The 26,114-nt window shown below is 35.3% G+C and overlaps 1 protein-coding gene across 5 annotated transcripts in view; it reads left to right on the forward strand.

Annotated features, from left to right (window-relative positions):
- Nucleotides 1-25,822, forward strand: part of ODF2L (outer dense fiber of sperm tails 2 like) — a 40,985-nt gene extending 15,163 nt beyond the window's left edge. For 3 of the 5 annotated variants that reach the window (XM_079776269.1, XM_079776270.1, XM_079776271.1), the window contains 10 exons: nucleotides 3,319-3,504; nucleotides 8,830-8,939; nucleotides 9,366-9,501; nucleotides 14,764-14,874; nucleotides 16,144-16,248; nucleotides 18,147-18,305; nucleotides 19,602-19,687; nucleotides 19,770-19,932; nucleotides 22,205-22,330; nucleotides 24,563-25,822. In XM_079776269.1, the coding sequence (XP_079632395.1) occupies nucleotides 3,319-3,504; nucleotides 8,830-8,939; nucleotides 9,366-9,501; nucleotides 14,764-14,874; nucleotides 16,144-16,248; nucleotides 18,147-18,305; nucleotides 19,602-19,687; nucleotides 19,770-19,932; nucleotides 22,205-22,330; nucleotides 24,563-24,691 (1,311 nt within the window). In that variant the 3' untranslated portion in view covers nucleotides 24,692-25,822. The remainder of the gene's footprint in view (nucleotides 1-3,318; nucleotides 3,505-8,829; nucleotides 8,940-9,365; nucleotides 9,502-14,763; nucleotides 14,875-16,143; nucleotides 16,249-18,146; nucleotides 18,306-19,601; nucleotides 19,688-19,769; nucleotides 19,933-22,204; nucleotides 22,331-24,562) is intronic. The other 2 variants (XM_079776272.1, XM_079776273.1) reach the window with 2 other exon arrangements.
- Nucleotides 25,823-26,114: the final 292 nt, after the last annotated feature.

Here is a 26,114-nt window from a genome sequence, read left to right on the forward strand (position 1 = left end):
AGACTTGCCTTCATATTAAAATGCTGCCTCTTTTTAGTACCACTCTAGGAAGGGTTGTAGAGCTTGAATTACTTAAAAATCCTTTGTTAATTTATGTTTATTGTGATTCATTTGTAACATTAAAGAGAAAAAAATTAAAATAACTCAAAAACTGAAACAATTATATTTTGGTATATAGTATTCTGGTCTTTATTTGGGGGACACACATCTATGCATACATACATACTCTCACACATATTTAGTAAGCATTCAATATTATTATTTTTGTGTTTACTAATGGTAATAACTTTAAAATCAGTTACTCTGCCCTAACCGGTTTGGCTCAGTGGATAGAGCATCGGCCTGAGGACTGAAGGGTCCCAGGTTCGATTCCGATCAAGGACATGTACCTCGGTTACAGGCACATCCCCGGTGGGGAGTGTGCAGGAGGCAGCTGATCGATATTTCTCTCTCATCAATGTTTTTAACTCTATCCCTCTCCCTTCCTCTCTGTAGAATCAATAAAATAGATTTTAAAAAAAATAAAATCAGTTACCCTAGGTTTGGTGTTTAGATAATCAAGTAATCTCCTTGTTATATAGTTTTTTAGCAGTATAAATAAGAGACATTTTTTTGGTTTAAACTGGATGGTTTAAATATTGTTTAGGAATCCTCACCGTCACTTGCTATAAGAAGTTGAGGTTGCTATGATGTGACACTAGCTATCTGGATTTGCTGCCATTATTTTTGCCAAAGGAAACTAAGTAGTGTTCTCACTTTCAGAAGAGAAGTGTACAAAGACAACCCCTACTGAGTGTGAGGACTTCTGGGTTAAATTAGTTTGCTTTTGCACTCCTGAATCTTAGCAGACATCTGCAATCTGTGGCACATGTTTCAAGAGGACACTTGGTGTGTTTCTTTTTTTCCTTCAATGAGCTTTTGCCCATCAAAGGGACATTAACAGGCTTATAGGGGATGTAAAACTTTGTCCTCTGTCCCCCAACATGTGCTTTAAGCACTTTCCCCATAGATGCCCTGTGTCCTCTTCATCAGTGTCTTGGGGCACTGCCTATGAATTAAGAGTTGTTACTGCATTGCTCATGATGGTAAATACAAGGGACTACATGTGATTTAATATCTCAAGTAATCATCTACTATAATTTACCTTACTTACACAATTTTTAATTATGTCCTGAAATAGCAGTTGGGGAAGTTTTTGAAATTATTTTCTTCAATTCAGAAATGAACTATTAAGTGATTTTTAAAAGTTAACAGTTACTTTTAATATTCCTGATAATTTGAGGAAAAAATATAAGGCCAACTCCTAAGATTTTGCAATGAGAGCCTTCTGTCTAATATTTGAAGTTCAATTTACTTTTTAAAAATTAAACTGTTTATAAATGATTAAAGGAAGTTGCATTTGGTTACTGATTTTTCTGCATTCCGTCTTACACACACTTTCGGAATTTAAGACATTAAGAAGTAATTGCATGTCAGAATTCAGTTCTTTGATTTAGGTTTAACAAGTTCTTATTTTAGAGTAACAACTCTAAATGAACTCTGGCAACATAAATCTCAGTTTTTTTTAGTATTGTTTATTCAATTCATTATATTGAGCCTTTTAAAAATATAAATTACATTATAATTCTCTGAGAACTACCCCAAAGATTCTTTGAACTCATTTTTTTTCTAGATCTTTATTATAACAATTAGAGTTAGAATATTTTCATATTTTAGAAGAGACAGAGAATAATTATCTTTATAATATGCAGTGTTAATAGTTCTTTGGAATTGTGAAAAGGCAAATAGTTGATTTTAAATATGTGTCTATTCATTTGGCAAATGACTGTGAGGGGTTAGTTTTTTCTGAAACTAAAAATAATTCGATAGTTTCGTTATACTCCATAATAGTGCTTAAGTGTAGGATTTGATAAATCTAGTGAGAAAGTTTTGACTGGAACCTTAATTAAAAGAAAATGTGCTTCACCTTTGGTGTTTTAAAGGGTTAATAGTATAGCAATTATTCATGGTGTGATGATGACATCCTGTGGTCTCATAGAGGAATGACAGCTGTATTTCCTATGGGATCTTTCTCTTAAGTAGATACCGCACTGCTCTTACTTGTTTCCCTCCAACTACTTATTAAAACATTCCCTGGGGCTTTTAGTTTAAGATAGATTTTTAAAGACAGCTTAAGAATATTTTGCTTCTCCTATCTACCTAGTCACTCTTCAAAGAAATAAAGTCTTCAAATCTTATTTAAGATCTCAATTTTAGTAGAAGTTATAAAGCAGTTAGTAATTGGTCGTAGAGTTAAGTAGTAAAGCCCCATTTTCTACTGTGACTTCTTTGCTTTTTAAAAAATTAAAATGATTGTCTCATTGAGACTAAAACTTAAATTCTGTAATAATTTTACATTCTTTGAAGTACTGCACAACTTTCTGAAAATGTAAAAGCATTAAAATCTTAGGTCTTAAAATTCTTAGATGCTTAGTACTCAAATACTTTACATACAAACTCTTAAAATAATTTTTGGGGAAAAACATGAGAGTAGTCACACTAAATCATATTCATCATTAACCCAGCCTAGTAGCCTCTCTCCTTATGTCATCAAGAGATACGTCAAGAAAACAGTCATGCTATTTAACATCATCAAACTCAGTAGACTGAAACATGCCTTCTGACATCTTTTTACCCGCACTCTTTAGAACTAGTAGTCATTCCTTTATGTAACCTCATTCAGTATTGGGATAATAACTTCCACTACTACTCATTGGGTAAAGCAGTACTTTTATTGTCTTTGATGAACTCTTTTAAGTGTCAAGGCATGCCCCTTAATTCTACTAAATTAAAGTTTGGTAAATACCTGTATGTTTATCTCATCCATACCCTTCATGATCTATTGATTTTGATCATATTTTTGGTGAACTACTAATTCCTTTGAGTTTTGTATACCTATTGTTTGAGTTGTCTCTAGCTCAACTATTGTTTTTTTAAAAAAAATTCAAGATAACTAGTCCTATGTGTAATAGTCTAGATGTGAAGTTCTAGTTAATCACAACAGTTTCAAGGAAGTTAGTGTTTGTGCTATAATCAGCAATATTGTTATCCATAGTGAGAGTAGCATTTGTTTTATGTAGATTGTATATTTTAAATTTGCATTCTATAACTGGTTAGAGATAAACACTGGTGAAATCATCTATTTTCACTGTTTTGTTTTTTATTAATCGTGTGATGAATCCTTCAATAATCTCATGTGGTAGATTATTTACATACTATTGCAATGTTTACATAAACATTGGAGTTCTAAAAGTTTAATTGTTGCTGATATTTTTTTAGAGCTTAGAGACCAAGATAGTCCAATGGAACTTGCAAATGAAAAAGAATAAGCATGAGACAGCAGCAATGAAAGAATCCAGTCGGCAAAAAGCTATGGCCCTGAAAAAGGCATCCAAAATTTACAAACAAAGGCTTGAACATTTTACTGGAGACATTGAAAACCTTACTTCCCAGATTAGAAACCAGGTTAGTATATACTAGATTCTTTCTTACGGAACTATTTTATGTACTTAGTTTATGCAGTTAATGTCATGATGCTTAATATAATAATTTTATTCTTCTCAAGGTTCCTGATACTAGAAAAACTCTACTCATAGTTTTTTGCTGTAGTCTTTCTTTTGAAAGATTACATAAAATGTCAAATTTACATATGGAACTCTATCAGCGTTTCCTTGGGAACTTAAAGGCTATGTTAAGTGTGTCCCAGAGCTTCTATGGCCAACTAAGGGTAACATTTCATACATATTTCCCTTTGGAAACTTACAGTGCCCATTAGCATATTAGAGGCCCTCAGAAGACTTCAGTAACAGTGAAGCAGTGGAATGAAGGGTATTGAACTCAGAATTTCCCACCACTTACTTAACCACAGAACTCTTCTTTTACCCACAAAACAACTCTTGGAACTGCTTCTGAGGAACAGTTTGGGAAATGCTGATTTATGTTATTTGACCATATGTCTTTATTCAGTAATTCATTTAAACTCTGTAATACATTTAAAACCATTCTCTGACGTAAACAGCACCATGTGAAAGTTATCTTTGCGTGTAGTAGAGTTGCAAATGGACTTAGTGCTTTGTTGTTTTTAACAAATTATTATATTTACTCATATACCAATTAATAAAATATTTACTTTTTAATGTCTCATTGGTATCCCACCTCTTAGAACCTTATGTTAAGACTTACAGAATTATTAGAGGTTTTTCAAAATGAAAACAGACTTGCACAAACACTTGTGTAAACAAAACAATATTTTATAAGCTCAAGTATTAACATTTTAAGACTAATAGATAACCTACCTACATTCAGAAGAATTTAACTAGTTAAAAGAATTGAAGACTAGGTTCAAAATCTAGATGATTGTAGACCTAGTTGAAAGCTTGAAAATATTCTTGAGTGATAAAAACCAAACCAATCAAGTCATTAACATTCTTGGGATTTCCTATTTAAATAGTGTCATATCACCCAGGCCCCAGATAATAATATAGGAAGGCTCCTCTGCTTGTTAACCTTATGACTTTGGGTAAGGTACTTAATCTCTCTAGGCTTTACTTTTCTTATCTATAAAATAGGGGATAATAATTCTGCCTATCATATGATTATAGGGAGGAAAACATATATCAAAACACAGTGTGTGGCCATAATATAATTTGCAATGTTAGCCTCCTTTCTACCCCTCTAATGTGTGGAGTTGGTTTGTTTCACTGTTTTGTTTGCTGTTGCCTTTGGCTATAATGTTCCTCTCTGGTTTACACTAACTGGTTCTTTTTTTTAATCATTCAGGTATCCTTTCTTTAAAAATTAATTTATTGTTTTTAATAAGTTTTATTGGGGTGACATTAATCAACATGAACATATAGGTTTCATGTGTGGATTTCTAAGTTATAAAATCACCCAAAGTCAAGTCTTCTCCTGTCATCTTATATTAAGACCCCCTCCCCCCACTCCCCAAAAACCACCACACTGCTGTTTGTGTTCATAAGTTTCAGTTTTATATCCCACATATGAGTGAAATCATATGGTTCTTAGCTTTTTCTGTCTAACTTATTTCACTTAGCATAATGCTCTCAAGGTCCATCCATGTTGTAAATGATGCTATTTCATCCTTTCTTATGGCTGAGTAGTATTCTATTGTGTATATTACCACATTTTCTTTATCCAGTCCTCTATCGGAGCTACCATATGACCCAACAACCCCTCCCCAGTGTATATACCTGAAAAACTCTAAATCATTTATAAACAAAGATATATATGCACCCCTATGTTCATTGCAGCTATTTAGGTATCTTTTTTTTTTTTTTTAAATATTTCTTTATTGATTTCAGAGAGGAAGGAAGAGGGAGAGAGAGAGATAGAAACATCAATGATGAGAGAGAATCATTGATCGGCTGCCTCCTGCATGCCCCCTACTGGGGATCTAGCTTGCAACCCAGGCATGTGCCCTTGGCCGGAATCGAACCTGGGACCCTTCAGTCCGCAGGCCGACGCTCTATCCACTGAGCCAAGCCGGCTAGGGCTATTTAGGTATCTTTTAAATTGACATCTTTTCAGAGGAGCCTTCCTTGACTATTCCTTTTGAAGTAGTCCTACAATTAATCATATCATGTCTTAAATTTTCCATAGCATTTATTTTATAGGTAAAATTTCTAAGTATCTTTATTTATAATCCTCTCTAATAAAAGAGTAATATGCAAATTAACCATCACTCTGCTATACAAGCCATGCCCACCAGCCAATCAGGGTGAGTATGCAAATTAACCCCAGCCAAAATGGCTACCAGAAGGGAGGCTTGGGTTTCCCCGGCAACAGAAGAAGCCAAGCTTTCCACACACTCTGGGGGGCCCAGGCCTCCACTCAAGGAAACAAAGTTTCAATTATAGAAGGTAAACAAATCCAAACATAAATGGCGGCAGCCATGGATCAAGCAGGAGGCTTGGCTCTGCTCCAGGCTACAAAGTTTCAATTGTAGAAGGTAAATAAATTCCAGATACCAGGGCCTCTGCTTGGGTCGCCAGGGGCGTGGCTGGCCTGCAAACCACCACAGGCCCCTCGCCCAGGCCTCTCCACGCCCCAAGGGAACCCCACCCTGATCCAGGACACCCTTCAGGGCAAACCAGCTGGCTCCCTGCCCCCATGTGGACACAAGATGGCCACCACAAGATGGCCAACAGGGGAGGGCAGTTGGGAGGCACCAGGCCTGCAAGGGAGGGCAGTTGAGAGGCACCAGGCCTGCAAGGGAGGGCAGTTGGAGGCAATCAACCCTGCAGGGGATGGCAGTTAGGGGTGACCAGGCCGGCAGAGGAGGGAAGTTGGGGGAAAACAGGCTGGCAGGGGAGCAGTTAGACATCAATCAGGCTGGCATGGGAGTGGTTAGGGGGTGATCAGGCTGGCAGGCAGAAGCGATTTAGGGGCAATCAGGAAGGCAGGCAGGCGAGCAGTTGGGAGCCAGCAGTCCTGGATTGTGAGAGGGATGTCTGACTGCCCGTTTAGGCCCAATCTGGGATCGGGCCTAAACAGGCAGTCGGACATCCCTCGAGGGGTCCCAGATTGGAGAGGGTGCAGGCTGGGCTGAGGGACACCCCCCCCCTCCGTGCACGAATTTCATGCACCGGGCCTCTAGTATAACATAATTACCCAACTTATACTTCACAGTGCATATTAAAATTTATTTACATGGAATTTGAAAACAGAATACTCATCTTCAATATAGCAAAAATATAACTGTAAGAATATAAACAAAAAATGTCTTGTGCACAGTAGATGCTCAATAAGTATTTATTCAGTGATTGGATGAATGATGGAAGGAAAAGAATAAGCACCCAATAAGTGTTAACTGTTACCATTACTATAGTAATCCCCCTCTTACCTGTTTATTCACTTTCCACAGTTTGTTACCCTTAGTCAACTGTGGTCTATATTAAATGGAAAATTTCAGAAATAAACAATTCTTAAATTTTAAGTTGCATGCCGTTCTGAAATCTTGTGCTGTCCAGCTTTGTCTCACCTGGGATATGAATCATCCTTTTGTCCAGCATATCCACACTGTAAACGCTCCCTGCCTTTTAGTCACTTATTTAGCCCTGGTTATTGGATTGACTGTTGTGGTATCGCAGTGCTTGTGTTCAAGTAACCCTTATTTTACTTAATAATGACCCCTAAGTGTAAGAGGAGTGATGCTAGCAATTCTGGTACTCCAAAGAGAAACCATAAAGTGCTTCCTTTAAGTGAAAAGGTGAAATTCTCAACTCAATAAGGCATTTTATTATCTCCCATCATCACAAGAAGGATGAGTGAGTATGGTCCAATAAGATATTTTGAGAGAGACCACATTCACGTAACTTTTATTACAGTACTAGAGGCCCAGCGCATGAAATTCGTGCACAGGTACAGTCCCTAGGCATGGTCTGCGATCAGGGCCATCTTCCCTGGATGCTGGCAGCCGGTCCTGCCCCCCTGCCACACCCTCCCCCCAGTTCCCTGTTAGCCATCAGGTGATCAGAACCTACTGGTGGGGGCGAGGGACCAAGAGGTTGGCTGTTCCCGCCCGCTTGCCAGCCCTGTCCCCCGATGCTGGTTGCCCTCTGTGTGTGGGGCAACTGGTGGGGCGGGGGCCTTGGCCTGGCACCGCCCACGTCCGCTACCACCCACCCCCGGTTCCCCATTCCCCATCGGGCAATTGGAGCCTGTTGGCCAGGGGAAAGAACTGAGATGTTGGCCGGCAGGCCCCGATTGGGTGATCAGGGCCTATGGGCTGGGGGCAGCTCCTGCATTGAGTGTCTGCCCCCTGGTGGTCAGTGCATGTCATGGCAACCGGTTGTTCCACTGTTTGGTCTATTTGCATATTACCCTTTTATTATATAGGACATTGTTTTAATTGTTCTGTTTTATTATTAGTTATTGTTGTTAGTCTCTTACTGTGCTTAATTTATAAATTAAATATAATTTAACTAATCAGAGATATGTATGTTGGGAAAAACATAGTCTATGTAGGGTTTGGTACTATCTGTGTTTTCAGGCATTCATTCAGGGTCTTGGAATGGATCCCCTGCAACTAAGGAGGGACTACTTACTTCTGATTCTTCTGATTAGTGATTATTGGCACTGTTGTCATTCCAGTGAATTTGATTTTCTATAGAATGTAGATGGGGTACAATGGCTATACAGTTCACTGGATTTGTAAAGATTGGATTAATTTGACATTAAGAGTCTGCTTTATGCCAGGCACTATTCAAAGCCCTAGCAATGAATAAAACAAAAATCTCTACCTCTGGGAGCTCACATTCAAAGTGAATAAGCCACCACTACCACTTTCATCTCTTTGCTGATAGTAACAGTGTTTGAAGACCAGTGGGGGTGACCTCTACAAAACATCTTGGCATCATTATAAAATAAGGCTGCATTATTAAATGCTATGGAGTTATGGAATTACAGGTAGTTTCTTTCTCCTCTGATGTTTATGTGGTTGCTGGTGTCTTCTGTATGTAGAATGCAAAATGAAAACTACAGTAAATAGAAAGAGAATTATCTTCATTTAGTTAGGAAACAATGTTTGAAAATAGTTTCAGCAACATCCTTAAAATGTTAAGTTAGAACTGCCACTACGTGCATATAAAATAATAGTTACATAAAGATACTATTCTTTTCTGTATACAGAGTTGTATACTGAAATTTCCTATAATAATAGTTCCATGCTTTATTGGATTTTTCCTTGTTTATAACATATTTGTGTTTAGGGCCCTGTACAAAACCAAAGTATTACTAAATTACAAGATGAGTACTTTATGTATTTTTTAGGAAGCCAAGTTGTCTGAAGCAATTTCAGCTTCCAATGCCTGGAAAAGTCATTATGAGAAAATCGTAATAGAAAAAACGGAATTGGAAGTTCAAATCGAAACAATGAAAAAGTAAGAAAATAAACCCTGAATATTTGCTTTTAAATGTCTTATTTTCTGTATATTCTCTTCAGTATTATCATTGAAAACTATCACATATAACTTGCTTCTAAAGATTAGTTATTGCCTGACTTGATCCTTTTATTTAATCTTGTCCTGAAATTGTATGTGTGTGAATGAGAGAGATAGACATATCTGTGGATGACAGTTTAGTTGTTTTATTGAATAGCAAAGAGAATGTTGTATAATTTTTCATTGGTATTTTCAAGGTTACTTAGTAGTAACTTTATATAGATGAATGCTTCCTATTTCCCTTGTTCTATGACTTCTATTAATTTTTGAAACAATGAACCCTACCAAAATAATTTCAGAAACACTTAAAATGTATTCTTTGAAATTTTAATAACTTTTATAAAATATATAATTTATTTTATAAAGGCAAATCAATAATCTTTTGGAAGACCTGAAGAAAATGGAGGACCAGGGAAAAAATTCATGTGAAGAAATTCTTAGAAAACTTCAATCAATTGAATATGAAAATGAAACTCTGAATCTCGAGAATACAAAATTAAAGGTACTGTGTGTTTGTGTGTGTGTCTGTGTGTGTTTTGTGTAATGACAACTTAGTCTACTTAGTACAAGTAACTTAAAATAACAGTATGTTTGGAATAATGCTGTTATATCATTTTGTCCTTTATGTTTCTCAGAGTATTAAAGTGTATTATAATAAGAAACTTCTAAAAATCTATATCTATCTACATGTCTATATATACATATTTATATACACATATTTGTACATAGGTATTAAGTTTTATAGTTGTATGCAAAGATACATGTTAAAATTGGTTTTAGCAGTATTAAACAAGATTTAAGAAGTTGAATGACTGTCTCTTTGTCTCAACCTAAAAAATTTACTTATTCTCCAATTTTAGCAGTTAAGTTAACCATCCAAAATTACATGAACTTTAATGCGTAAGATTATTTCTAGGTGTCATGGTTACGATATGATATAACCTCTGCCGTGGTCTGTTTGAAACCAGAAAGTATGTTCTTGGCTGCTTCATAACCAGAAAGAATTTTCCAACTTAATCAAATCCAAGGGGTGATTGGTTTGTATGTGTACCAGAGAAAAGATGAGGAAGCAGCTTTTATGTTTTCTGAGAAAAAGGATATTTGAGTTCTCAATCAGAGATACATGTAACCAGATGAGACTTGACTAAAAATGATGGTATAATTTTCAATTTCATAATGTTATTTTTGGAGGACAGTAAGTAGAAAACAGAAAAGAATCTGTTTATGTAAAACAAAGCCAGTGTTGGCAGTTCAAAGCTGATATGGCATCAGATAACCTAGTCTCTGTTAGGTATTACTACTTTGCCATTCAGAGGTTGTGGAGCTCATCCTCATAGTTAAAATCGTTACTGGAGCTCCAGCCATGTAGTCAAGTTTCAAGCAATATATCACTCGACTTTTCTACTTATTTAGACATATTGTCCCACATAGCTGCAAAGGAAACTAGGGGATGTATTATACTGGTTCTTCTTAGCTCTAGCCAAATTTGAATACTTATTATAGTCTACAATTTGTTCTAGTTTTTCTGTATCTTTTCCTATAGTTTACTAGAGGCCTGGTGCATGAAATTCGTGCACGGAGCGGGGAGTCCCTCAGCACAGCCTGCACCCTCTCCATTCCGGGACCCCTTGGATAGCCCTTTCGTAATCCAGAACCGCTGGCTCCTAACCGCTCATATGCCTGCCTGCCTGCCTGATCGCCCCTAACCACTCTGCCTGCCTGCCTGGTCACCCCTAACTGCCCTCCCCTGCTGGCCTGGTTGCCCCTAACTGCCCTCCCTTGCCGGCCTGTGCGGGAAGCTGCCCATTGTCTTCACGAGCAGAGAGGTGTGGACAAGGAACCAAGAAGGCTGTTGTCCTTTGAGCTCTGGCAAAGGTCAGGGCTATACACCCACTGTTTAGTCCAGACAACGGTAGCTGAAGCAACTTCCCCACCAGACAGTCATGTAAATCCTTACTGATAAGATAGTCTGCCTGTTACTGGAAATTGCCTGCCTAAGGGCTATGGGTGGATCCAAAATTGAATAAAAGGATGGTGAGGCTGGTGCCGGTGCCCAAGCGGAGTCCTTCCTTGGGCTTCCGCCTGGCCCCCAATTTCCAAATTATTATTGCTTGTCTCTTTCATTTGCACGCGGCCTCCTCCAGAGCCTGAACCCGAACCCTGAACCTGAACCCTGAACCACGTGGGACGTGGGACACTCACAGGCCTGGTTTCCCCTAACTGCCCTTCCCTGCTGGCCTGGTCACCCCTAACTGCCCTCACTTGCCAGGCTGGTCACCCCTAACCGCCCCTGCCTCGGCCCCCGCCACTGTGGCTTTGTCTGAAAGGATGTCCAGAAGGATGTCCGGAAGATGTCCAGTTTAATTAGCATATTACCCTTTTATTAGTATAGATTAGCTTTACAGTTTAGAATTCTATTTTTCTCAGTATCTAAACCTAACCTTTTCTTTAAAGGTCCGCTCAAAATTTTTCCCCCACTCCCAAATTTTCTCATTTAGGAAGAATCTCTTCTTATAAACTCTTATCTTTGTCAGCATAGGATGCCCAGGGAAGGTGTGGCATATACTTACCTATCAGTGAATATTTATTGAAGAAATGCTTGGAATGTTTCATCCAGGAACAGGAAATTTTATTTATTATGTTTATTTTCTTAATTTCCTTGATAACCTTCAGAGAGAAAGGATTAGATGAATATTTCATTAATTATAAATCTAGTTTTGAATTACATGGAAATTCTATTTTATATTACATAGGTATAAAGTCATTAAGTTGAAGTTTATATCTCACATTTTATCAATAATGCAGAAACATGTATTTTTAATGCATTAGTCTTTGAATTTTACTTAAGAAAAAAATCCAGGTATGTTTGGCATATGTTATTTATAATGTATAATTGCCTAAAAGTCTATGTTTTGTTACTTTTAATTACTTTAGAATAATTTTATATTTTAAAGTTTATAATGCTTCCAAGCCCACTGAACTCCTCTATTGAAAAGAACACAAGTTTATTTAGAGGGTTATACAGTTTTTTTATTTATTACAGAAAGTTGGAAAAACAGAAAAGCACAAAAGGAAAACATTTAAAAATCACCTGTAACCTCAGAACAAATATAACTGAAGTTACTATTTTAGCATATATATAATTTTGGGGATTTTGGACTCCTTCCATCTTTTTGCGGTTATAAATTTTAAAAGTTTCTTTCAGTCTTTTAGTATATCTATTTTCTGAGGATAAATTTCTAGAATTGGAATTACGTGGTCAAAGGGAGGCCCATTTTTAATGTTGGTGTTTTACTTTTCTAAATTATCAGCCATAATGGGTCCCTATACTTTTCCCAGTATTAGGTAATTTGATTTATTTATTTATTTATGTATTTATGTATGTATGTATATATTTATTTTTGCTTTTGAAAATCATTCATAACTCTTCCTTTTATTTAGTTTTGTTCAAAGTAGAAATATTTTCTTACATTTTCTGATTATAAAAGTAATGCATGCTTCATTGTAAAAATTCCTACAATACAGAAACATAGTACTAAGTCCCACCCCCGGGAGATAATCACTGCTCACAGTTTCATGTCTATCCTTCTAGAGATTTCCCCATATCAACATATAATGTCTATTATTCTTTCTATTTCCTCAGAAGTTCAACATAAGTTCAACTGACTTTTTCCTTTGATGATCTGAATGGAAGCCACCCTGTATCACAGTGTTAGAGTTACCTTTCAAAGAGAGTAATACATTCCAGATTAAAATTTAGGATTTGTTACTGCTCTACATAGATCAGATTTATGTGCAGAATTATGCCTGGAAACAGGGGTTTGGTTAAAACAGGTATTTCTGGTAATATTAGGCAATTTTAAAACAAATTTCTCCAGATTTGATAGGTGATCTCATCTAGTGTTGGGTCTTTAAATACCTTCTATATCCTAAGGCTTCAGATTTATGTCCCTAGCCTAGACCTTGACCCTAAATTCCGTACATGTATTCTACTGCCTACTTGAAATCTCCACTAGGATGTTTAACAGGTATTTCAAAGTTATGTCCAAAACAGACCTCCTGCATTCCTCAAAATAGTTCCTCCTACCCTTTCCTCATCTCAACTAATGCCAATCATACTTTATATTACTTGGTGTTCTCCTTGACTCCTTTCTCTCCCATTTGCTTCCAGTGTGTCAGCAAATCTACTTCATATGTACCCTGAATTTGGTCACTTCTTACCAGCACCACTGCCATTATCCTGGTTCAAGCCACCATCATCTGATTGCTACACTGACTTTCTAACTTTTCTCTTTGCTGCTGTCTTTGATCCTGCAGTAAGCATTCAGTTTGTATAGAGAAAAATAGCAATGCTTGCTTGCAAATGCTTGGAGGATAGCATTGTTCCCTTCTACCAGAAGGCAGGCATGATGGCTGCCTGTTAAAAGAGATTTGAGTTCCCTAAATTCAGCATTGCTCCTCTGTAATGCATTCCACTATATGTACAGGTGTCATCCAGTCTTCTTTATGTTGCCCTGTGGGAACTGGGGCTTAGGAAACTAATACAAATGCTGATATATAGCCACTGCTATTGCTGGGAGTAAGAAAGTCCTGTATCTCTAACCTAGGAATCTCATGCTTTTTGCTGGCATCCATGAAACTGTGCTAGGTTAACTTGTAAAACAGCACAGGTTAACCTGGAGGGTAAAATCTTAGATCCTTACAGTTTTTGATATCTTCTTTTGATTTTATGTTTAGTGGGTTTTTGCTATCCTCAGATTCAATAAATTTTTTTGTGAAAATTTTTATAGCTTTGTGGGGTTTTGTTGGTTTTTAATCCTCACCTGAGGATATGTTTTTATTGATTTGAGAGAGAGAGAGAGAGAGAGAGAGAGAGAGAGAAACAGAGAGAGAGAGAGAGAGAAACAGAGAGAAACGTCGATGTGCAAAACATGGATACGTTACCTCTTGCACAAGCCTCAACCGGGAGGAACCTGCAACCTGGATATGTGCCCTGACCAGAGATGGGACCCTAGACCTTTCGGTTTATGGGCCAGTGCTCCAACCAACTGAGCCATACTGGCCAGTGCTGTTTTTTAGTTTTAGTACATATAAAAAATAGTGTTGGGTGGAGGTAAGTAATCTATTTTTTTCTAATAGTTAAACAATTGTGTTACTACCATTATTTACTGATCCATATTTTCCCCATTGATTTAAAAATCTAATTTTTGTTGTATACTAAATATAATTTTAGTGCATTTTTCTGTTCAATCAACCTCTATATTTCTTATATTAGCATCTTAATATTAGTTCTTTATACATTTTAATATCTAATAAGTACTGAGATTTTCCACTTAGTATTTCTTTCAAAATTTCATTAGTCTTTCCTATTTATTTTTCTATATGAATTTTAAATTAATTTTGTCATATTTACCTTCCCCAAATTGTTATACTAGTACTTTTGTTTGAAATTGCATTAAAGTTTTAATTGATTTGGAAAAAACTGGTATGCGTCTTCCCATCTAGGAACCTAGTCTATTTTCCAAGTCTTTTTTGTCATTAAATTTTGAAAGTTTTAAAAATTTGTCTTGCAAAAGGCTTTTAAAGTTGTTTATAAGTATTACTAACTTTTTTAAACTTCTGAATTTTTAGATGGTAATTATATTCAATCAAAAATATTTATTTTATTAACTTTGTTAATGAGTTATGTTTTTATAATCATATAGCATTGGAGGACAAATGAATTTTAATAATTTATAATTCCTATTTATATATTTCTTGTTAGACTACATTTGCTGCTTTGAAGGACGAGGTTGTTTCCGTTGAAAATGAACTCTCAGAATTGCAAGAAGTAGAAAAACAACAGAAAAACCTTATTGAAGTGTATAAAGCTCAGGTGACCACTGCAATTACCTTAATGTTTGTTGGTAGACAATTTAAAACACTGCATTTGTTTATGATCTATATAAATAGAACTGAAGAAAGGTGGAGCTATTATTTGTGATAGAACATGACATGTCCCAAGTGTTTCTTAAAGTCCCAAATATTTTTATTAATAGATGACTCTGCTGATTCCTGATTCAAACATTCTCATTGTCTATGTATGTGTTGGATATTCTTAAAAGTAGATCTAAAATTAATTATATAGATGTAATGTAAACCTTATATATAATCTTATTAATCTTGTTTATTTATACAGTGTTTGTCATCTTGTATATTTAATGGTATTGATTTGGAATATGACTTTTTTCTACGGTCATTAAAGCCCAAGACTCCCTTTTTCCCAATAAACAAAGTTTCATTCAGACTTACTCCTATGAAATGCCTGGAAAGTACATATGACATTATATATGGAGTAGAGCATGTGCTGAATTGTAACTTATAGAAAATCTTAGGTTTGGGAAATGTAGTATTCAAGAAAAACTTCATGAGAAAGATGGGATTTATGCAGGTCTGTGAATGATGGGTAACACAATGGTTAATAAAGAGTTTGATTTTATGGGAAGAGAACATTTGAATTAAAGAGTAATGAACAAAAAATAAAAGCTTAAAGGGGGCATAGTGTAGGTAAGTAGGAAGGGGCTGCCTCTGGATGGCTTAGATGGGAAAATGGAGTTGAGATATCCAGTCAGTCATCCAGGCCAGAGGTAGAAATGGAGGCTGCGGTGGTTGGTGGCACATGTTACTAATGTCATCCCAACTGGTTGTTTGGGTTTACTTCCTTTGTAGGAATATTATGGGTGAGTTACCTTATTCTGGGCTTTGGGCCTTGTACAAAGTGCTCAGTCAGCTATTTTTTTTTTTAGCAGGTTTTGATTTGGAGGGTAAAATAATTGGTATGGGAGCTAGTTTGAACCAGAGGCTGATTCTTTAAAGTGACATTGACCTGCAAATGAAGATATCTCTAATATTCAGGGCTCAGGTGAAGAGTCTAGAAGTATTGATGGGAAAAGACGGGTAAATCATAAAAGGATTGTGAATTAGAGGAGAGCACTGAGTGATTCCTATATTTAAAGAAGGAGTAGCATTAGATAAACCTACTGAGATATTAACAGGGAAATAATTATTTGTTTAAAATTGAAAATTCAAACTTTGGCTTTTAATTTCATATTATGGCCCTAATAATAAAATAATAGATGTTACTCTAATAATATTCTATTATCAGATACAAAAATTGCAAGAAGCAGCTGAAACGGTGAAAAGCAGATGTGAAAATTTGCTAAGTGAAAATAACCTTATAACAAAAAACAAAAATAAAAAATTAGAGAAGGTAAGTTTGACATTTTAAATAATAAAATGATATTTATGTTTTAGACTTTATGAATATTATACAAATATCTTTCACTGTGGTTATTTTCTCTATTTTAGACCTAGGAATTATCTGTTCTCAGTCTCTGTAGGAGTTTACTTTCTGAGGAAATAATGTTTCTTCCAGGCTTGAAATCGTGTTTGTTTGTATGAATGTTTTTTCACTTTTTCTTTAATATTTGGAAAATCGCATAGACATTCAATTATTTTTACTCAAGAGCAGACTTAAATAGCTAAATAAATGGTTATCACTGAGCTTCACCAACCATAAGTATGCAAACTTGAGTACCTCTTATTTTTAATCTCACCTTGTTTTTCTGACAGTAAATCTTTTGTGTCTAAAAAAGCAAAGTAAATATTTTCTGCCAAATGCTTTGTTGGAAGAAAAATGATATCATAGAACAAACCCCACATCATTTCCTTTTTTTCACCCTATTGCAACAGAATGAGAGGAAGGCCAATGTTGGCAAGTTATGATGTTTTTGTGAATATTTTTAAATTTTTAAATGAAACCACATCCCTTTTTGGGCCTTTTCATGTTTTTTCGGTAAGGCAGCAGGGAAAGCCGTGGGACGCTAGCTCCTGGCGGGAGAGGTCATGGGATGTTACTGTTCAGTTCCAACTGAGTGTGACACGGTCTCTGTTTCTGGATCTTCTCCGTATCTTGGGACTGAGAAGTTCAAATGAGGCATCAGTGTGAGAGTTCAGCCAGCACAGGCATTCTGCTGTTTAGACGGAGATAGATAACCCACCAAATGTGCAGCTTACTACTTTCCTAGAATTACTCTTCCTATTTTTAGCTCCCTAGAGAAAAAATCAGTTCATATCTCTTGGTCTCCTTTTCTCATGAGACATACCAATGCAGCTGTCCTCTGTTTTTGCTCGGCAGCACTGTGAATAAAAGCCCATTTAAAAAACCTGTTCAAAAGGCAGATGGAGCAGGAGCCTGAGTTTTTCAGATACTGTGAGGTCACAGTGGTTTCTTACTTGTATTAAACCAGAAAATTCTTTGTTTTTAAGTGAATTTCTTCCTTTTATTTTTCCACTGTTTTAAGTCTCCTGGTTTTCTCATGGGCTCTTAGATGTTTGGAAGGTGTGCTTTGTTCTAGTTTTATCTTTTGTGATTAAGAATGCCAGATGTTGCATAGTAGCTCTAGGTGGTCCCTCTGTCAGGGAAACGGGTGGCGCTTGCTTTTCCTCCCTATGAGCATCCTATATGGTTATTTTTTCTTAATTAACAGCTTCTTGTCACAACCCTACAAAAGTGCTACTGTAAGGAACTGCAGTAGCCAGAGAGGTTAACATAGATAAAATTAGAGAGATTTACTTCATAGTACCATTAATGATCAAATAGTCTACTGAGGACTGATGATATTAGCTATCTTAAAATAATACACAGTAAAGCCCACCGATTTGGACTAAGATGAGTGCAGCAAGGCTGCTCTATTGAAATATCTGAATTAGAAGATGGAATGACAAAAAGCGACAGTTATTTTAGACCGAGGGCTGGAAAACTACCATGCCAGCTTTATCAGTATTATCTACGCTGGAATGTAAATGACAGGATTCAAAAGTTTCTTTTCCTAAGGAGGTTAAACATTCTTCCTCCACACTAATATTACTATATTCATTTAGTCAACAAACTTTTTGAAAACTAAAGTATAACCCACTTTTGAGTTATATGTTCTTTCTTAGCAGAGTCTAACTTAATGTTAATTCACATTTATTTGATGGAATCTTTTTGTTTAAAATCATTATTCCTAAAGTACATATTATGTTATAAGTGTATCTAGTATTTAAGGTAGTGAAAGCAGTAATGCTGTGTGATCTTACACTTATTTCCCTAATGCCACACCTCAGATGAGAGGCCAGATGGAGTCTCATCTGAAGGAGTTAGAACACGCCGGCGATTCCCTGAAGGCGGCGGAATGGAGGCTTCAGGAGTGTCAGGAGAGCCTGCAGCACTACAAGGGGACATGTGCGGACCAGGCGCACACCATTAGGGAGCTTCAGGGCCAGGTGTCCAGCCGTCATTCTCACTTTTGCTACCTGTGTTGAAGAATGCTTATGAATGCTTTCACCAGTTGAGGGCACTCATGTCAGGGGTTGATTTATTTTACTCCAATCTATATCAGTTGATAAAATACCAGTTTATGCAGATATAGTACTATTATTTTGCAAGCTATTCTGCCAGTATTTTATAGTAAAAAATTTGTAAACAGAATTAATTGCTTGTTTGGTTTATTCATATAAACCTATATTTAGATATTTGAGGACATGGTAATAGCATAAGAGAAGGAGCAATGCTATGTTTACATATATATTTTTTGATGTCAGGATAAGGTTAATTATTGTCATTTACCTCACAAAACTTAGAGTGTATTTTAATTAGAATTGTGCATCAAGTTTACTTGGATTATTTCTAATTTTTTTTGAACATATACTTTTTTACTTCATTAGAGCAGGGATCAAGGATGCCCTGTTAGCACCACATAGCCATCTTCTAAGACAATGCCTAGCACATATAGTAAGCATTTAATAAATATATTTTTTAGTTAAGTACTTTTTTTTCCCAAAGAAGCATGTCTAAGGATGTTAGTGTTTTTCCGTATTTGCAAAACAATTTTGGGAATGATTCCCTATCTTCCAAATGTAGTTTGGATTTTAATTTTGAAATGCATCCTGTTTTTAAAAACATGCAAACAAAACGTTGCTGAATTTAAATTCCTGATAAGAAATTTCTAAGAAAATGTCAAATTACATAGATAACCTAAATTACTAATTGAAATTATGAAAATTTTTGTATTTATTTCAAAGCTTCTGAAACAATTTAAATACAGCTTTTTTAAGCATTGGGAAGAACATTCTGTCTTGGTGTAGGCAAGTGTATTTTCATTGATTTCCTTGTTAATTTAATTTGCTTTTCACAAATACGTTTTTTATTCATAGTTACTTCACAGATATTCAATTATCAATCACTATTTAAGTGAAACAAAAACTATAAGAGTAAGTCTAAGTATTCTACAGTTTTTAAAATCTTCACACTGACTTAATAAAATAAATGACCTTTTGCAATGAAACATTTTTTTCAGAATGTTTTAATAGCCATCTTTCGAAAAATTTGTAGTAGATAATTTTTCATAAGGCAGCATAGTTTTTAAAAACTTAACCAATGTAATATTTCTTGGTGTCTCTCTGTGTAGGAGTAATAATAGTATTTATACTTTTAAAAATGATTTTTCTAACAAAAATTGCAGATTTCTTTAGAAATTGATTATAAAGAAAATAACCAAGACAAAATTTTTTCTCTTTTAGTTTGATGGAAATCACAATCTTCTGACAGAGCTTTCTCTGGAAGAGGAAAATTATCTTATTCAGTTAAAGTGTGAAAACCTTAAACAGTAAGTACTAAATTGACTTATGATTGGTGTTACATTTTTTTCTATACACTTTAATCTTAAAATATATGTTTTCTGTAAAAAGAAAATTAGAACAGATGGATGCAGAAAATAAAGAGCTTGAAAAGAAGCTGGAAAACCAAGAAGAATGTCTTAAGCACAGCAATCTTAAGTTTAAAGAGAAGTCTGCAGAATATACAGCATTGGCTAGACAGCTGGAAGCTGCTTTAGAAGAAGGAAGACAAAAGGTACAGATGGCCTTTATTTAGAAACTTTTTAATTAGTTTACCAAAGAGACCTCTTTAAACAGACAATATCTCATCTTGCCAAACCTACAGTTAGTTATTGTTTTTATCCTGATGACAGGGTGAAGAGAGCAAGTACATTTTTGTTTTTTACCTACTTTTGCCTTTTGGAGCTAAACAGATATCTTACTGGATCAGAATTTCTTTACCAGATAATGATGATGTGGCAGGGTAAAGGGCAGAGATGGAAAACACTTTGAAGGAGTATTCTCCTCCTCTCACCTTTACCCTCCCATTAAAAAATAAAATAAAACCAAAGCAAATGTGCACATTATTGACCATTTTGTTTTTGATCAGGATCTAGTGAGCTGCAAAGCTCAACTCCCTTTTCTTTGGGCAAACATTGTTGCATACATAAATACATGCAACAAGTAAATTCTAGTTAAATTCATCTGGTTAGCATTTAATAAATATCTCACTGTGTGTCTCTACTAGTCCTGAGATGCAAAGATGAATAAGACCTGGCTTCAGCTCTCAGGACACTCATAGTCCAGGAGGGAGATGACAGGTGAACAAACATGCCATCCAGCTTGTAGGTGCTACAGTAGAGGGGGCGGGTACAAGGTAGTTCAAGGGGTGAGGAGAAATGATTCAGGGAGATCTCAAAAAAGAGGTAAATTTATGAAATGATTTGAAAAGACATGTGGTGGGCTCTGGTGTCCATCATATTTGAATTCTGTCTCTGGTACATTATACCCTGACCCAGGACAAGTTACTTCCCTAAACTTTAGTTTCTTAATTGATAAAATGGGGGTCATGAGTTTCCTCATAGGATTGCATGATGCTAAAAAGAGATCATCTACACCTTGATGATTCTCAGATACCACTCTCTACTCCAGACTTCTTTGTCTCCTGAAATCTAGACTCGGATATTCTGGTACTTATTTGATATCTCCACTTAACAGAGGCATCTCAAACTTAACCTGTCCAACACCAGATTCTGAATCATTCCCTCTAAACTCTCTTCCACCCATGGTCTTTCCAAAGTGTGTTAATGGCACTTCCACAAGAGTCAGATAAAATCCAGTATCCTTGATAGGTGGCTCTTATATCACAAGTATCATATACTTTATTTTTTTTTAACTGTGGGAAACCAATTTAAATGGATATTGAAGGACACATCGTTGAATAAAAGCTAAGTAATAAAATGTATTACCATTGGTAGAATTGTAAGCCAGGTTTCTCAGCGCAGCCAACCTGTAGGAGGAAAACAGGAAGTGACTTTATCTTGGGTTCAGTCTAAGTGGACTTTGGAATTGCTAGATGACCTCAGATTCCTGCTCCTAGTGTTCAGAGTCCCCAGAGATGTGCGTGCCCTTTCCTTTCTCTCCGCTGCAGTGGACTGTGGGGCTGTCTCTAGTTCCTGCTTCATGAGGCATGCTGTCACTGCACTGTCACCACTGTCCACACTGCAGGACATGGTCATGGACATGGATATTTGTTCTGAGGGCTCTTTCTCCCACAGCTTTCTCCCATAACTGCCAGCATGCCTCAGTCACAATTGCCCTCAGAATTTGTGCACAAGACATCTTGGTAGATCACTTTACAATAACTTAGAACTTAGTCCATAGGAATTAGATTAGAGGATAGTTCTTCCCATTGTTCCTTGCTCCTTAAGTAGTCCCTGCCTCCACTCTCATTATTGTGGCTCCAGCCCTACCTTTTTGCAAATAGGCTCCCACATATCTGAATCCTTGGAAGAACATAGCTAAGTGAGACTTTCTACTAAATAAGCAGTCAGAGAAATGTGAGAACTCAAATTCAGATCACTTGGAAAGTGAATGAATGAAAACTCAATCTCTTTTGTTTGTGTATGAAGTGTGTATATTACCTGCCCTCCCCTAATTCTATCCATCCAAGCATTTAATGAGAACTACCTAGATTCCAGCACCAGTCCTGACACCCCGGTGAATATAAATACTGTAAAGCAGAGATTGGTCTCAGTAAGATATAAAAATATAGTATTGAGGAGAAAACCTACTGAAGTTACAGAATAGTGCAAATGCATATACCTCTTCTATCTTAAGCCATTTTTCAGATACTATATTACATGTGCTTCCTTAACATACAACAACTTTAAACACTTTCTAATTAAATTGTCTAGCACCCAATTAATAATCTACTTGGAAAAAAGAGGTATAATATAACTATGTCAGGGCTTTATACTTCAAAGAAAGTACATTTAGTTACTTTACTTTTTTAATGAAAATTACAGGTTTCTGAAGAAATAGAGAAAATGTCATCTCGAGAGAGGGCTTTACAAATTAAAATATTAGATCTGGAAACTGAACTTAGAAAGAAAAATGAAGAACAAAATCAACTTGTTTGCAAAATAAACAGTGTAAGTATTAGTATAGCTTATGTATTTTCATAAAAAATAAATTAGCATTTAACATTCTTACCAAGTTAGTTTACTTAAACAGTTAAAGTACAAAGTGAGGGAAATTAGGGCCATTTCTTTATTGATACTATTACAAATAACAAATAATATAAATCACACAAATTAAAAATGTCAGGGTTATGCCAAAGAATTATTATCCTCATCCTCGGTAGCTTCTGTTACCTTTTTTCCCGAAGTTTCATTGGGCCCTTTTCCTACACATTATTTTAGTATGACAGCTGCTTAATGAAAGTTACAGATATTCTACTTACTTTCTTTCTGTTATGAATTTTTCATTTCATTTCACAATTTAAACAATTATTATGAGTTAGATTTTAATACTTGTCTTGAATAATGAATATTCTATCTTAGAAAGTTGTAAGTTGGCATTAAGTAAATATTCGCTATTATTATATCTGCATAGGAGATGGATGCTTTGATCTACTCAGCCATGAAATGAAATTACCAAGTTGTCTGTGTTTAATTAATCTTCTAATGTTTTTTCCTAAATATTCCTGAAATAGCCAACTGGCATAAGATATTATGAAAGCTAGCACTAGTCATGACTAAATTACCTGAAAACTGTCTACTTAACAATGACATATAAAATAATGATACTTAATTTTTTCCAGGAGCTGGAGACTCCATGAAAACTAATTTTTCATTCCCAAGTGTCTATAAAGTTGAAAACCTGAAAGGTTAAAAAGTTAAATGACTTTTGGGCATGTAATATTAGTTTAATTGTATTGCCATCAAAAGTTCCATGGCAGTTTTAATCAGAACAAAACATTTTTCACTTTGAATTTAGCATAGGCCTTCCCTTTATTTCTAATTTTTTTAGCCCACCATCAGAATTGCTGATATTATAAATATGTCATGTCCTTCGTATAGTTAAAGCTTCTGAAAAAATAAAATAAGTACACTAAGATGAAATGGGTTTTGCTTTAATGCTCCCAGTACTTGGCTTAAGCTGCCAAAATAAATAGATTTAATATTTGATACTCTATTAAACCTGAAAAATTTTACAGTAGTAAAAATCTAGAATTCTAAGCATAGATTTAGACATTGCTAAAAAAGGAGTTTATGTATTCTGTCCCTTTCAGTATTTATTTTGTATACATACCTTACCTCCAATTGAACCGTAAACACCCAGAGAGCCTGTCTCATAATTGATTGTATCTGGTGTCTGCCACAGTGCCCTGCCCCTGTAGCAGGCCTTCATAGATTTTTTGCCCAAGTGTTCCAGTGGGGGGCAGAGTGGGTGCACAGACTTAAGGGTGTCTTCAGCAGCTTAACTCAGGCCAACCTTCCTGAAGCCTGAAATGACTTTGGAGTCTTATGTGTTATCCTAAAATGTATGCACATTTTGCATTCTGCCTCACAATATGTGGTTTGTATTAGTATCTTTTCCTCTAAATTGTTGAGTAAAATTGATGTTCTACATCTACAAAGATGCATTATATTCATTCTGTGACTTTGTATAGCCTAGACTAGCACATTTCTTCATCTCACCTACTTCACTTGAGGGTCATTGAGCATTGCTCAGTTTCAGAAGATGTCAGGTATTATTGAACACCTGATGGGAGGGAGATAAAAGATTTTTCTTCTCAAGGTGTCTACGTTTTAGTTGGAAGCTAAATGATATCTTGGAAATTTATATGCAACTGATTATTTTAAAACTTTATTATGTTTTTCATTTTTTAAAATAAAGAATATCTATAATAAGAGTTCATTTTATTTATGAAAGATTCTAAAAATAAAATGTTTATATTATCAAAGCTGGAATTCTGTCCATTTTTAAGACAGCAAAAGTCATTTTAATGTTATAAAATATGAATTTTTAGGTAGAGAAAATGGAAAAAACTAGTATTAAAATGTCATGTTAGATGTGAGAAATTAGGACAACTTTAAAACCCACTTATTAAGTTAATCATGTTAAATGTGTAATAATTTGGGGCTAAATGAATATGTAGTACAAAAAAGTATATCACAGTAAATATCATCCATTTACTTTTTATGTATTGTAAAGAAAAGTGAGCTCTAAGATAAGTTATTAACAAACACATCAGATGGTTAGGAGTCTTTTAAAAAAATTAAAATTCACGTAGTCAATTATTGTATATATAAATGTTATATTATGACTATCCTTTGATATGAATGTCATTATTGATTATCTATTTCTTTTTTATTTAGAAAACACAACATCAGGAAGTACGTTTGAAAGAAATACAACATAGTCTTGAAAAGTCGGAGAATCAAAATGAGAGTATTAAGAATTATTTACAGTTTCTTAAAACTTCTTATGTAACAATGTTTGGATAAATTGTTGAATTGATTTTCTATAAGCAACAGGTTTTTATTGTGAGTCAAAAAAGTGATTAAGTAAAAAATACACTATCTGTTGTTATACTTTATGATTTGTGGGTGGTGGTATTAGAATTTTTTATGTAAAGATTTTTTAAAATTTTATTATCCAATTGAAACTTAAATGAGATGTTAGCATTCTTTTTTGCTGGATAATTTTTATTTAGCTCTGGTTTGATTTCTAGTTAAGTTATATTGGTTTTTTAAATATTTTTTATACATACACAAAAGAAGCCAGAATCATTCTTTGTGTGTCTGTAGCCACCATCCAAGTGAATTTGTAAGAAATCTCTTGTTAATTATGAGCTAAATACATGATTTTAAATAATGTAAATCATCGTTTTACATTGTGTAGCTAAAAATGTTTTAATATAATAAAGGAAAATACTCTGGATATGAATTTTTAATAAAGGTATCTTTTTTCTAAAGATACCTCATGTCTTGATGTACTTAATATTGCTTCAGGTATATGCTAAGATACCATTATAATTTGTGAGGTTTAAATATACAATTTTAAGTCATAGCTATTAAATGCAAACTGACATTTGAAAACATTGTCCAAGGGCCAACTCACATGAGATGATCAAAATAAGCACCCTAATAAGAAGCTTTAGGATAAGGTCTTTATTTTTGAGATGACATAGAGATACCAAGAACTTGCTTCCCACAAGTGCCAAGACAGGATGCTCCAAAAGGGGCTGGATGTAGTTGAGGGATCACTATTATGTGATCCCTCTCAAACAGTGGAGCTGTTTATTCCAAGGGCACTCGGGTCTCAAAAGATCATTCTAAGTACTACGCAGTCCAGCCTCTGAACAAAGCTCCATCTCCCCAAGATGTTTCATCTTCTCCCATCAGAAATGGGGGCCTGCTTTTCTCCGGTCCCCTCACTCCTAAGAATGCCATATCATCTGCAGGGGCTTACTTCCCAATGACCCAACTGCTTCATAGTATCTTTCTTAAAATAGCAAAATATAGTAATTTTATTTCCCAACATTTGCTGACAATGTTAGTGTTGCTTTTAAAAAAGAAAAAAAATCATAGTGCGTGTACTAAAACACATGCTTGACCCTTGTCGTCCTTTTTTCATCTCCCAAGGCAAAGTGAGCCTTAAGAAATCCTCAGGTGAAAGGAACTAAGGTTCTTGAGTATTGTTCACTGGACTGTGAGCTCCCTGGGGTAGAAGTCTATCTTATTCATATTTCTGTTTCAGCCATTACACAATATTTGGAATATAGTAGGTACTCAGTTGATATTTGTGGATAGCTAGATGGATAAAGCAGAGGACTTGTTCATATTCCTGTTTTAGGTATGAAAAAATACAAGCATAGAGGGGTTACCACCATGGTTGTGGTATAAAACTTTTACGTTTTAAAGTCCA

The sequence above is a fragment of the Cnephaeus nilssonii genome, assembly GCF_951640355.1.
Source record: "Cnephaeus nilssonii genome assembly, chromosome: 7".
NCBI lineage: Eukaryota > Metazoa > Chordata > Mammalia > Chiroptera > Vespertilionidae > Cnephaeus > Cnephaeus nilssonii.